The sequence below is a fragment of the Helicoverpa armigera genome, chromosome 31 (assembly GCF_030705265.1).
Source record: "Helicoverpa armigera isolate CAAS_96S chromosome 31, ASM3070526v1, whole genome shotgun sequence".
In the NCBI taxonomy this organism is placed as follows: Eukaryota; Metazoa; Arthropoda; class Insecta; order Lepidoptera; family Noctuidae; genus Helicoverpa; species Helicoverpa armigera.
In genome coordinates, this window is record NC_087150.1 from 2,163,057 (window position 1) to 2,176,856 (window position 13,800).

At 36.3% G+C, this 13,800-nt stretch overlaps 2 protein-coding genes across 2 annotated transcripts in view; both read left to right on the forward strand.

Moving 5' to 3' along the window:
• The first annotated feature begins 793 nt into the window (after positions 1-793).
• Positions 794-9,368, forward strand: LOC110381319 (muscle M-line assembly protein unc-89). Its single transcript, XM_064043412.1, has 13 exons — positions 794-1,141; positions 1,665-1,766; positions 2,313-2,437; positions 3,033-3,190; positions 3,746-3,873; positions 4,334-4,440; positions 4,780-4,896; positions 5,222-5,403; positions 6,076-6,181; positions 6,548-6,612; positions 6,959-7,268; positions 7,837-7,954; positions 8,461-9,368. The coding sequence occupies exons 1-13, from the start codon at positions 989-991 to the stop codon at positions 9,307-9,309; spliced, it is 2,520 nt and encodes an 839-aa protein (XP_063899482.1). The 5' UTR covers positions 794-988; the 3' UTR covers positions 9,310-9,368.
• Positions 9,369-13,112: 3,744 nt separating this feature from the next.
• LOC110382621 (cyclin G) overlaps positions 13,113-13,800 on the forward strand; it is a 42,129-nt gene continuing 41,441 nt past the window's right edge. The window contains exon 1 of the mRNA XM_064043372.1: positions 13,113-13,265. The gene's annotated coding sequence lies outside the window, so the exon portion shown is untranslated. The remainder of the gene's footprint in view (positions 13,266-13,800) is intronic.

Here is a 13,800-nt window from a genome sequence, read left to right on the forward strand (position 1 = left end):
CTCTGAACAAAAATGCTCAATACATATCTAAAAAGTTCCATTATTTGAGTATAGAGAAACTAAAAGCCGGAATTTCTAATGGTCCATAAATAAGGCAATTGATGAAGGATGAGAAGTTTCATAATTACATGACCGACATCGAAAAAAATGCCTGAAACGAATTCGTTTCGATTGCACAAAATTTTCTATCAAACAAAAAGGATGAAAGCTTATTCAAAGCACTGAACAGATGTTGTCGCATTTCCAACAGCTTGGTTGTAATATGAGCATCAAGGTATACTTCCTCCTTAGCCATTTCGACCATTTCTCTGAAAATCTAGGTGATTTCAGTGAAGAACAAGGTGAACGGTTCCATCAAGATATTCGGACTATGGAAAAGCGGTCCCAGGGTCATTGGAATGCCAACATGATGGCGAACTACTGTTGCAGCATTAAAGACAGCCCTAGTGAACCGAATCAAGCTAGAAAATCGAATAAAAGAAAGTTTTTTGATGCTTAATTGTTGTTCTTCTGCTGTTGTTTGTTAATAAAATTGTGAAAATCACGTTTTGTTGATATCTCAAAAACTAAAGCTGATAAAGAAATTCTAACTTCAGATCTTAAATTAGCAGCCCAAAAATGTACAATATTAGTCGTAATATTTCATGCAACCAAAATCTTGTTCCCTTGTGTAATAATCGTAATCTGTTTTCAACGTTAGAGTAGAAATTCTCTTTCAAAATTGTTTTTTTACTATCATTTTAAGTTCCGAACGAATTAAAAATTGCCAAAAATAGCAACTCCCGCCAAAAACTGTCAAACACAAATAGAAACGCCATGTTATGTTGTTGTTATCTATCTCATCAAAAATCAAGATTTTAAACAAATTACGAGTCATTTACTATCTAAAGTAGTGTGTAAAATCAGTGATTATACATCTGTTTTCATAGATATACTTGTGTAATCAAAGTAATGGCTTAAAAAGTCGTGAAAGTGAAAGCTAACCAAAATGGCACCGCGCAAAGCTAAAAGTAAAATAGTTGCTAAATTAGTGACTGGACAGAAACTGCCGTGCGGTTTCTGCAATCGCGAAGTGGACGACGAGCTAACGTACGGCAAATTATACGCTATTGGAGACATACAATGTCACTATTTTTGTGTTGTAAGTAAAGTGAAATTATGTTCTACTTGCTGTTCCTTCGGTGCCACCTGCGTCCCGCAGCCGTATAAAAAGAGACCTTTGCCCTTTCTAGGGTTCTATATTAGCTGCATAACAAGTTTTATGTAAATCTTTTCTGTAGTTTTCGCGTGAAAGCGCGACAGTCCGATAGACAAAGTTACTTTTACATTTATAACATCAGTAAGGATCTTTCGAACACCGGTGCCCTAATTCTACTACGTCATATATATAATTATGATTCTGCACATATTTATATTGATACACATTGTTAAAGGACTTTATTTTAATTGGGGTCATCAGCTACAACCCTTCCTACTCATATAAATTGCCAAGTTTCATCAAAATCCATCCAAAAGTTTCCTATAAGCGAAATAACATACATACTCCTTTACATACTTGCATGTATATATTTATCTATATGTGCTATAGAAGATCCATTTAAACCCCCAATATTAATTTAGATAGGTGAACTTGTAGATCTTAAAATGTTTTATATGAATTTCAGCTACTATCCTCCTGTTTGGTGCAAAAAGGCAGAGATGTGGAAGGCCTCTTTGGTTTCTTGTATGAAGACATACTGGCTGAGATTGAGAGGGCTAAGAAACATGTAAGTAACTTATTTAAAACAGGCTGTTTACTGCATTTTCTTTGCATGCAAACTGTTCTGTGGAAACTACTTAAAATATAGCCTATGTTTGCAAAAGACAGTGTAGGTTCTCAATAGTGGGAGATTTTTTTCAAACCAGTTCAGTAATTTCAGACAACAGTTTTTCTTTGTAATGTTAGTATTTAAGTTTGTATGTTTCTTTACCATAATTGACTAAGCATAGAAGTGTTTTGTTAATCATAGCTATAAAGTTTGACAGCACCTACAACAGTGTCTTTTCCAAATTGTAAAATTACAAGGCAAAATATACAAATTAATGAATCTATCTATACACTCACACTGTTTATCTATGACCTATTTTTGCTGCAAATCCTGGGAATTATTACAATGTAATTTGACAAGTGAAAGTGGTTATATAATAAGCCTAATTTCAATAAATAAACATACTGTAAACATAATGGTAAAGGTAATTGCACTTTGAAATTCCACCTGGATTTACAATATGTATCTTAAGAAACCTTCTAAAACTGACGACTATGTTTTCAGAGGTGTTCGTACTGCAGTCGTGGAGGCGCCAACCTCGGCTGCTCGATCTCACAGTGCAGGAAGCAGTTCCATCTGCCGTGCGGAAGAGAACGTAATGCTGTATCACTGTTCTACGGGAATTATAAGTAAGTTCTCTATTGGTAGAACTGGTTCTTCAAACCGTATAGAGAGAAATGTTTTCAGTTTGTTAACAGTGAAAAGACATAGGTGGTGGTGAAGGGCCTTTCAGTCTGTTGAAAAATTTACCTAATAAAAGTGATGATTTTTAGTGTGCTTTTGAATAATGTCACAATGCAAAAAAGTGAACTAGATGAGGTACACCAAGAGATGTACTTGTGTACTGGGTATTTTTCTAAAAAGACAACTTCCAATATAACTGCATGCCACATGTAATGATAGCCAGAGCCTTCCTGACCTTCAAAACCCAGTGAAGTAACCCAGACAACCCTTGGTAAGACTGGTTGTCAGACTTTCCGCCTTCTGACCGTTAACAAATGCCAAAGATGAACAATAAAATGAGCTAGCAATTAAACGTGCCTTCTAAGGCTGTTCGATCGACGATCAATCGATTTTTGTCATAAAAACTATCGATCGACGTCTACTAATCCATTCTGCCATCGATCGACGGTTGATCGATTGGTCTAATAATACCCTAAAACACTCATCATGGCCTACATAAGTTACTATTCTAATAATTATTATTACATGTATTATTTTCAGATCATTCTGTCAACAGCACGCACCGAAACAGAGCATCCCCCCTATTATAATGGCTAAAGCTAAACAGAGGATGTTGTGTGACAAAAAGAAGATTAAGAAGAAGGATCCTTACTTCAAGGATCTTAAGGAGTTGGCGGTCAGCTGTGCTGATGATGACTGTAAGTTGCATAGTTACATAGTTGCTGTGCTATAATATTTAATACAAAACTACTTGATTGATCTAGTACTGGCATAGAGCGACTGCGTCTACATCCTATGGGTGTAAGGAAGTTTCACAAAGCAGCCCAGAGTCTGAAAGTTGGTGATTGATAGTCTCATGCATCAGTCAGATCTTTCGCCAGTCATGTTGGATTGTCGAACCCATCCCGCTATGAGAGGGCACGTGCATCGGTGTGTGAGAGAGAACTGCCTCTGGCATGATCTGGATATAGAAAGAGCCTATATTTAAGTATTATAATCGGACCACTAGTTATTGAGATCAGCGCCTTCTTTCTACCCGAAAGTTTTTTGTAATACCAAAAATCGTTGACAGATTATGTCCCAAAGAACCTGAACGCCTACTCGTAACTGATCGTATTTTTACCGTGCGAATGATGCATTATGGCTCGTCTTTCCTTACTCCGTTCATATAGGCTACTTTTTATCCATGTGTGTGAAGTAATTCCCTCAAGTCAAGCTGTATACTTCTATGTACATATTTACCTATATTCCAGCTGGTGAGTGCGAGACACAGTCAGTGTGTGTGATATGCTACGAGCCGGTGGAAGGGTACCCCTCAGTCAACACCTTCTGGCCGTCTTGCTGTGCACGGGACGCTTGGTTCCATAGGAGTTGCTTACAGGTAACATCATCATCTCTCGAGCCTTTTCCCAAATATGTTGGGGTCGGCTTCCAGTCTAACAGGATGCAGCTGAGTACCAATGCTTTACAAGGAGCGACTGCCTATCTGACCTCCTCAACCCGGGCAACTCAATAACTCTTGATAAGACTGGTTATCAGACCTACTGGCTTCTGACTACCCGTAAACACTGCCAAAGATGTTCAAATGACAACTGGGGCTCACCAATTTATCGTGCCTTCCGAAACGCGGAAGAACTCTTTATGATGCGATGGTCATGGTTTTCTCAGCACATGGCTGAAACCGTGTGAAAACAGCTAGTCATTAATACTTCGAAAGTGCTATTCAAGTTTCATCAAAATCTATTTAGACATTTGTACATAAAGAAGTAACAAACACAAAACTTTCACCTATCTTATAAATTAGTATGACTAATATATAACATATTTATGTATGTTTTCAGCGCATGGCTCTAAGTGCAGGCATGCATTATCTGAAGTGTCCGCTCTGTAACGATAAAGAGAATTTCTATGAGGCAGTCGTCACTCAAGGATACTATGTACCGGACAGGTGAATATTTTAGTTATTTCTTATTTATCATTGAAAGAAATTAATATTATAAAGTGTAACATACAAATATGTATAACTGTATCTAAAAATAGTCAAATTAACTAAAGACTTTTCTAACAAGTTAGACAGTTGAAATTTTCACAGATGATTAATTGCTGTTCCCGCTATAACAACAAATACTAATTTGAATTTTAACGAATATTTAAGAGGTTTTTTTACTAGTTTTATAGTTCCTCCCTTCGTGCAGGAGTCTGAATCGCACTTGGTCGATTTTATTATATATATGTTAAAAAAAAACCAAATCCTTTTTTTTTATTACATCTAATTGTATAATTACAGAGACGCAGCCTGGGAGCTAGAACAGAATGCATTTGCGGAGATATACGAGCGAGACGTAGAATGTTCAGCGGCGGAGTGCCTCTGTCCTATGGGGAGGGCTCATGATGATGATACGGGGTAAGCATATATCATGTACTGTTGTCATTCGTTTTTAACCATCTTCAGAAAAAGGAGGATCATGCCTCGTATCAAATATTAACTTATGTTAAACATCAAAAAAACATGTTATTTTGAATTTCCATCACCAGTCGAAGCACTTCACCTTCTTCTTCCTCCTGCCCTGTTCCCAATTTCACTTGGGGTCGGCGCAATATGTCTTCCTCTTCCATTTTCCCCTGTCACTCGTCATACTGACACTCACTCCCTTCCTATTCATGTCATCTTTCAGGCAATCCATCCGAAGCAATTCACCTTATTCTAATTTAATCTTCATCTTCTACAGATCATGGTGCATCAAACTCTGCCTACTCTGCGGTTCAAGTGGCACACACGCAGGATGCACCGACGATACAAATACAAACACTACAAATACAAGCAATACAAATACAAATGTGTTCGTGTGTGTAGTGTGCACTCCGGCGGCGCCTGATCATATAGAACAGTTGGCCAGTTGTATTGAAGCAGGTGAGATGTTGATACAAATACAACTAATACAAATACAAATGTGTTCGTGTGTGTAGTGTGCACTCCGGCGGCGCCTGATCATATAGAACAGTTGGCGAGTTGTATTGAAGCAGGTGAGATGTTAATACAAATACAAGCAATACAAATACAAATGTGTCTTTGTGTTTGTACTCGACTGCGTAAAGGGTAATATTTTGTGTGTATTTCTTATGTATGTTTACATGCTACAGCATAAGAAGATATATCTTCTTAAAATATTTATACGTAGCCTGTAGATACTTCTTCCCAGCAAAAACATATAGAAAGTGGTGAAGAGCGAGCATTTTGAGGGCAAGTCTTTTGTCTATTGACATTTAAAAAGTGCTGTTTTACATCCAAGTTTAAATAAATGAATTTAAGTTCTGGACTTTTTTTCTTCAATATTTAAAAATGTAGAAAATATCTTATAACACAAATACATCACTACATAGTATAAGACAAAGTCGCTCTCTCTGTCCCTATATTCCTATGTATGCTTAAATCTTTAAATTACGCAACGGATTTTGATGCGTTTCTTTAATAGATAGAGTGACTGAAGAGAAAGGTTTATATGTATATAATGTAGTGTACATTGCACCCGTGCGAAGCCGGGGTGGGTCGCTAGTTAATAATAACTTATTGAATATATTTCAGTGATAGTACGTGAACAAGAGCAGAGCTCGTCTCGTCGGCGCGGCCCCGTCATGCCGTCCCGCATGTCGCTACGACGGACTAAACAGCATACTAATGTGCACAATTTGTAAGTAATAATCTATTAATAGAAAAGTAAACAGATAACTAGTGAAGCCTGAAATGAAATACATCAGTTCAGTGACTTTTACCTGTGACTAAATATGTGCTGCTCAACTTTAAATCGGTATTTATGGCGTCTGTAGATTTTGATAATAGCACATTGATAAATGTACCCCCTGAGGGGCGGAAATCACTCTTTTATTTACAACTTAATCTAAGGTAACTTTAACCATCTTCCAAGGATCGTAGCGTCATGAAAATTGGTAGCTGTATGTAGTTCTGATGACAATACAATAATATGGTACTGTCGAACTGATTTGATGATATTTATATGTTCTATAACATTAATATAGATTTATTTTCTAACTTTCAGACCATCATGTTCATCTTCGGGTTTGAGTGCAAATATCAAAACTGAAATAAAAACAGAATTTGAATGTGAGTATTTTTTTTTATAAAACTTAGGTATACAGTAACATTAATGCTCAATCTTTCTCCGTGTGAGATGAGGCCTGTGCCCAGCAGTGGGACGATAAAAAAAAGGCTGTAACAGTAATAGTACAGTAACTAGCTATTCCTCACGGGCTCACTCACGTCCCTAGGGAACTACTTCCAACAACCGGGTGACAGATACCTTATAATAAAAAATATTTATAAAAAAAGCCTTTTCGGACTATAGATGATCTCTTTACAAAATCTCATTTGAATATGTTCAATACTTTTCACATAAAAGAGCAACAGACAATCAAACAATACATTTAATACATTCTTATTCTATTTACAGCAACAAACACAACATCAAGTCGCGAAGATTTAAACCTAAAAACGCCGAAAAAACACGAAAATTCCAAAAACTACATAAAAAGTCAATCACCAATCAAGAAAGTCTTCAAGCAGACTTCGAAAGCCGGTGACGACTTCCAAAGTCTGTCACCTAGAAGTCTTGATCAATATATGTCACCTATCAAAATGTTGGAAGATAGTTTGAAAAGTAAAATTGGTGAAAAGGCGGTTCTGAATGAAAAGTTAGTTGAAGAGCTAAGAATTAAGTTTAGAAAGCCCAAACCTTTGAGTGAGAAGAGAAAGATTGTTAAGTAAGTATAGATTTTAAAATATACTCTTCTAGCCGCTTTCCCGCGGTTTCAGTCGCGTCCCGTGGGAACTACTGCCCATACCGGTTAATATACAGTCTGTATGTTACTCGGGATAGAAAGCTTCCAACTGAAAAAGATTATTTTCAAATTGGTTCAGTAGTTTGAGAGCAATTTTTCATGTCGGTTCAGTATCTTCGGAGCCTTTAGCGAACAAGCAAACGAAAAATAAACACTATTATACCAGTACCAGTATAGAGTATAGTATCGAAGATCATTGTGTCCTGTGGATTCTCCCGCGTTACGCGGAAACCGCTCCGAAACCGAGTAAAAAGTGACCTTTATTTTGATGAGTGCTAAGCTAAGTTTCATCAAAATCTGATAAGTATGCGCGTGAAGAAATTAGAAACATACATACCAATTTTCGCCTTATATTATAAGTTTGATATTTTAGCGTGATACATACATATATTAAGCCAAAAATATATATATAATTGTGTTTATTTTAGCGTGATATACATACATATATATAGGCAAAATAAAGTTAAATAATCATTATTTTCGTCCACAGTGATATCCTGAACGGCTTGTTCGACAATTTACTGCAAGAGCCGAAACAGAAGGAGCCCGTCATACAGTGGAGCTCGCCTAAGAAGTGTGATGTTACAGAAATCATTGAAATATTAGACGTAAGTATTCATTTTTATCTGTTTTGATATATGCCAATATATGGTGATTTCCTTTTGACTGAATCCATCCAAAGGTTATCTGTAAGAGATCGCTTTTAGCGATAAGACCGCACATTGTGACACCTACTACCTACACCTACAAATGTTTCGCTTTTCTTTTTGTAAAATAAATAACTGCTTAATAAAGATTATAACTATTTCTCTATAACAGTGGATTTCTATAACCTGTCTATCCATTGATTTGTGGATGGAGATTGAATTTTGAAATTGTCTCTATATTTATTTTGAAATTACTAGCTGGTTTCACCCTACCCATACCCGGTTAAAAAATTGCATTTGTTTTTCTGGGAGAGTGTAGCTTCAGTAAAAGGAATTTTCAAATCAGTTCAGTAGTTTCGGATAGTATTGAAACAAGACTATATTTCACAAGATTTACTACATATGAAAAGCTACAGTCAAAAGCATAACACAAAATTCACCCCGACTTACAAATTATTTCATTCCAGGACACGCCCCCATCAAAATCCCCATCGGACAAAGAAAACATCAAAACGCCAAACAGACTAGACAGAAATCCAGCATTTTACCACACAACGCCTAAAAAGTCGCCCTCGATCGCATTCAGACACAATACAGATTGCGACAACTACCCTATTCTACACACACCCAAAAAACTCAAAACGGTCGAAATACAAAAAGATTCAAGTCTCGAAATCTCTGCCAACGACGAAATTATAAATATAGACGTTATAAAACTAGAAAATACTCAAAACAGCGAGTTCTTAAAGAAATTAGAACTCAAAAGTCCAGAAGTGAGCAAAAAATGCGCTTTCAAATTCAGTCCGTATAACAAAGAAGTTTTGGAAGCAGAAAATATAGATATTGACATGGAAACTTTTAAAGATCAGTATTTAAACGAAGTGGGGTTGCAACGTGTGAAAAATGAAGCTGGTGTAGAAGAAAATAAACTACCAAAAAAATCTTCTAAGAAGAAAAATCGAAAACGAAAAATTGAGGATAAAGAGTTAGTTTTGAAATACGAATCTAAGAAACGTAAAAAAAGTCGTAAAGATAAAGATATTTCTATAAAAGACAAAAATATACAAGTTAAGATTAAATGGAGGAAGGAACAATTACGTTTGAAAATAACAGATTCAAAAAAGAAGAAAAAATCGAAAAAGTTTAAGCAGTATGTATTGAGTTTTTCGCCTGAAAAGTGTTCGACGGTTAAACCGAAAATTGATATAACACCAATTAAAAAAAGAAAATATATGAAGCAGGAAAAATCACCAGATAATTTGGTGCAGACTTCTATACAGAAATTCTTTAAAGTCAAAACTCCTTGTAAAGAATGAGGACTGATATAAGTATGCGATTTTTCTTAAGAAATTAAAGGCTCTTCTAGTCAAAAAATTCATGTATGAAGTTAATGTCAAAATTCTATCTATAGGAAGAAAATTCCACAGATAGACAGAATATTAGGAACTGCCTTTATATTGTAGTACTACTGAAAGTAGTAATGAAAATAAAATACTACAATGTGTAATTATTTATAAGATTCATACGTCAAGTGCCTTTTGGGAAATAGGTGTTTTTATTTTCTGTTGTGTAAGGCGCACGCAATATTTTTATGCATTTTTTATCTGTTTAAGTTATCTAATATCATGTTTATGTCACAAGAAATAGTTTGTAAGTGGCGTTTAATGAATACAAATACAAACTATAATATAGGTCACAGGTTTTGTGGCCATCCGACTACGGGGAGCTTTTTTATAAATAAGTTTAATGTTTTCCTAAGACATGTTATTTTGAAGGGCCAACAAATGTTTATATGGCATTCACCTTTTTCAATGTATAATCTCTAAATGTCAGTAATATTTTTAATTACTGTTTCATACATTTTTGTTATATATTTCTCCATATAATGAATATCGGTCAAGGCAGAATAAATTTTCGATAAACTGTGTTAACAGTTTTTTAAATCTACCAAAATGGTAGTTTCTTAATCGTGGAAAAATCTTACTTTAAGGGACGATGAATGAGATCTCAAGTTTGTAGCGAACAAAATTTAGATTTTAGAATTCTCGATTTGTGTGTATAATTTGTAAATTGAATTTCTAAAATACTTTAATGATGGTTTTGATTATTTTTTTTCAACCTTGTATATCTTGTAAGCTTTCTATTCTATGTTGCAATAAAGTTGCTATTTACTACGCAAATTAAGATGTTATTGAAACTGATAATAACTAACAACGCTGTCATTGTTATTGGTTAAGTTTCATAATAAGTTATAATTAGATATATTTAAGCTATTTACATAATATTTTTATATTATTACTAAGTATGAATAAATACACTTTTGGACTAATACGTTTGTTTTCTTTCGTATCTATTAAGAACAAGTTAAACGGCTAAGTGTCCCAAAGGTTTGATACTCTTACATCCATCGCATGTCACTTTGACGATAATGATGATGTCCTCCTAGCCGACTATCAGCTACGGCGGCTGTTCTCACGTAAGGAGATTAGCCATCTGCGCAGGACATATATTGCACGCACATTTGCTTGGACACAGGTGCACTCACTATTCCTTCACTCTCATAGCCCGATGGGATCAGTGTACCTATATAACGCCAGTAACAATCCGTATGCGTGGCGTGACCATGGCTAAACAAGAAGAAGAAGCTAACGATTAATTTAAACCTGCGTTAATTTATTTAGTTTTAATTAATATTTACATTAATTTTAAAAATTAAAAATAAACTTATATATACAACTTAAAACTAATACATAGCATCAAAAAATTGCTCCTCATCGCTGTCACCGGGTAATGTACCCAGAAGGCTGGCAGCATTGCCACGTTGGATGGCAATGCTCAACCTCTGTGCGAAATAAAAGCCAGCCCTTGGGTCACGAGAAGTGTCAACAAGGCGCTTAGAAATTTCCTTCGCAAGCGCGTGAGCACTCGGACCCCACGGCCCGAGAGTTTCAACCCCAAACGGCTCAAACATGTAATTCCCGATAAGGCTACTATATTTGCGCCGTTTGAGGTCCTCTGCTTGTGAAGCGGCGGAGCCGACACAACACGCAGTTCTAGGAAGATGGGATGGCGCAAGAGTGTCGACGCAGGTCGCGTCCCACACTAAAGTCCTACCCATCTTCCACGGAAATAGCGACATGCCGTCTGGTCTCTTGCCATCGTCGCGTGTCAAACCATTTGGTTCAAGTACGGCTGGCACGCCGACGGCAACAAGAGCCCGACGGATCACGTCGTTGATATTCGCATGTCGTGGTATGCGGCCCGCACTCCGACTGCACGACAGGCCGTGGTGACCGAGGCTGTTGACAGCTTCCCCGCAGTGGCAGCGGTGAGGAGTGCAGCACGAAGCACCCAGACGCAGGCAGACAGCGAGTCTGAAAGTGGTGTCGTCAAACATGGTGCCTATGTTTGCCGACGGAAATGCGTGAAGCCAAAGACCTGAGTCCCATTCACCCACAGCCAGTAGGCGTGCTCGCTCCGCAGAAGTAATTGACGTATCAATGAGATTTTTCCGTATTACTCTGCAGAGCGGCTCATCCCACTGTCTCTGGGAGGATGGGTTGGCGGGTAGATCGGTATTCGGGCATGTGACTTTCCAGGCATTAATAGCCTCCGCCAGGCATGGCACCTCAAAATTGATCAGTGTAATAGGTAGGATTTTCCTGATCAAACCTGCGTTATTTTTTGAAAAAAATAATCGCTTAACGATTATTGAAGTTAACTTTTTGATTAACGGTGACCACCTATGCTAATGCCTACAAATATTAGAAATGCGAAAGTAACTTTGTCTGTCTGTCTGTTACGCTTTCACGCCTAAACCACTAAACTGATTTTAATAAAATTTGACCTTGAGAAAGAACATAGGATAGTTTTTATCCCGGACTTTTGAAGAATTCTCTCGGAAACGCGGTTAACTGAAATCTACGCGGGTGGAAGCCAGTATATATTATAAATGCAAAAGTAACACACGTATGTCAAGCTTTCAGGCCAAAACTAAACCGATATATATTATTAAGATACAAGAAAGGGAATAAGATCTTTTTGAGATCCGGCCATTGCAAGCCCGTGTTTCTGTACATTTCCGTATCTATGAGGCATCACAACGCGAATGCTCTCTCGAACGTCATAAGATTCTGTATTTTCTCACGCACTTCAGTCTGGAATTTGGTTTCTTCTTATAACGTTTACTAAAGTTTACTTTTAACTTTTTGTCTCTGAATTAAGAAAGTGGAATTAACTACATATACAAATGACCCACCCTCCTCACATTTTTTTTTTCAGAATCATGATGGAAATTACGAATAAACGTGTCTGAAATTTACAATTTGAAAAAAAAAAGGATGCTCGTCTTTACGTACATACGGAATAAGATACCGAATTTCAGAAGACAAGATATGATATTATTCATAATATTTCAAACCGGAATTTTGATTTTTTATTCAAAAACCCATTTCGACTGTGTGAGGATGCCATTAAAATGGTAGAATTCTATTTTTCTTGAAACGGCAACACTGACCCCCATTGTTTACAACGCCAGAACAAACGAAACAAAAACAAGTTCAAAGCGAGTCAGTTATTTTTATACCTTGTCCCGATACGCGTCTAGAATTTTCACCATTTTGTAATTTACTATACAATATTGACACCGTTAGTTTATTTACAACAACAGTTATCGTTATTTTACAACGCCGTACTTATTAAATTGATTTTTAAGTAAAGTAATCCTTTGTTCGAAGAGTGTAAAAAGCGACGTTGCCGTTCTTCATTCCTAGTTTTCTTATAAGAGAAAACTACGCCCGAGGATTTTCTACATGAAAGTTTAGCATTATAAGTTAAAGCTGTGATAATTTACGTGCGTGTAGTAATAAAGTAATGCTCCAGTGTATTGAAATGTGTAATTCTGAACGTTATACATTGTCTGACGCAATACCTATCTGGCAACAGCGCGAAGAATCGGACTGAATAATTTACTGATGTATTAGCCAAACACATCAGTTATTATTTATTATCACACATCTTTTCACTTTTTATGAGGTAAGCTTTAATTATAAGTGTATATTTTAATTAATTGATCCAAAATTAGATAAAAAGGAAGTGTAACGGTCGTTTTGATTTTCCCGCGGAATGACGTAATTGTCGTTCTAAGTCCGCCATCTTTGTACCATCAGTCATCTGTCAAGCATTCTTGGTTTAGTTCGTGAAGGGTGTATACCAAAAAAATCAACTCTTATAGGGTGGTTTTTCTACAAAAACCCACCACGGAAGCATCCGGGTAAGTCTTTAACTATTTTATTTCATTCAAGACGTCGACCATTACGCTTTCTTTATGTGTAAAATTTTCTTTGTTGGATCTAACCTCTTTGGTTGCTACGCCACTTTTTAGGTCAACCAGTGTCTTTTATGGTGAAACACCGTGTTTGCATGTCTTTTATTAGCATAAGCTATGTGTTTAGGTGCTCATAGGAGTGAAATCGACGCGTTTTGATGGTTTCTAAAAGTTTTTTGAAACTAGAAAGTTAGACACGAAACCTTTTGTAGGATTTTTATATATAGTTTTATGTAACCTTGATAACGTCAAAGTATCGGATTAAAACCTATATTTAACTATTTTTAATAAACTTTTTTCGACAACTTACACTTAAAACATGATTATTTCATAATTTTTTGCAAATGCCCTCGGTCAAAATAATCAAAATTCATTTAGGTTGCTCTATGCACTGTTTTCTAGAAAATTCTAGACACCTATGCAGTTTCTAAGAGATTTCTTGAGAAATATGAGTTAATTTGAACCGGTAACTAAAATTAGA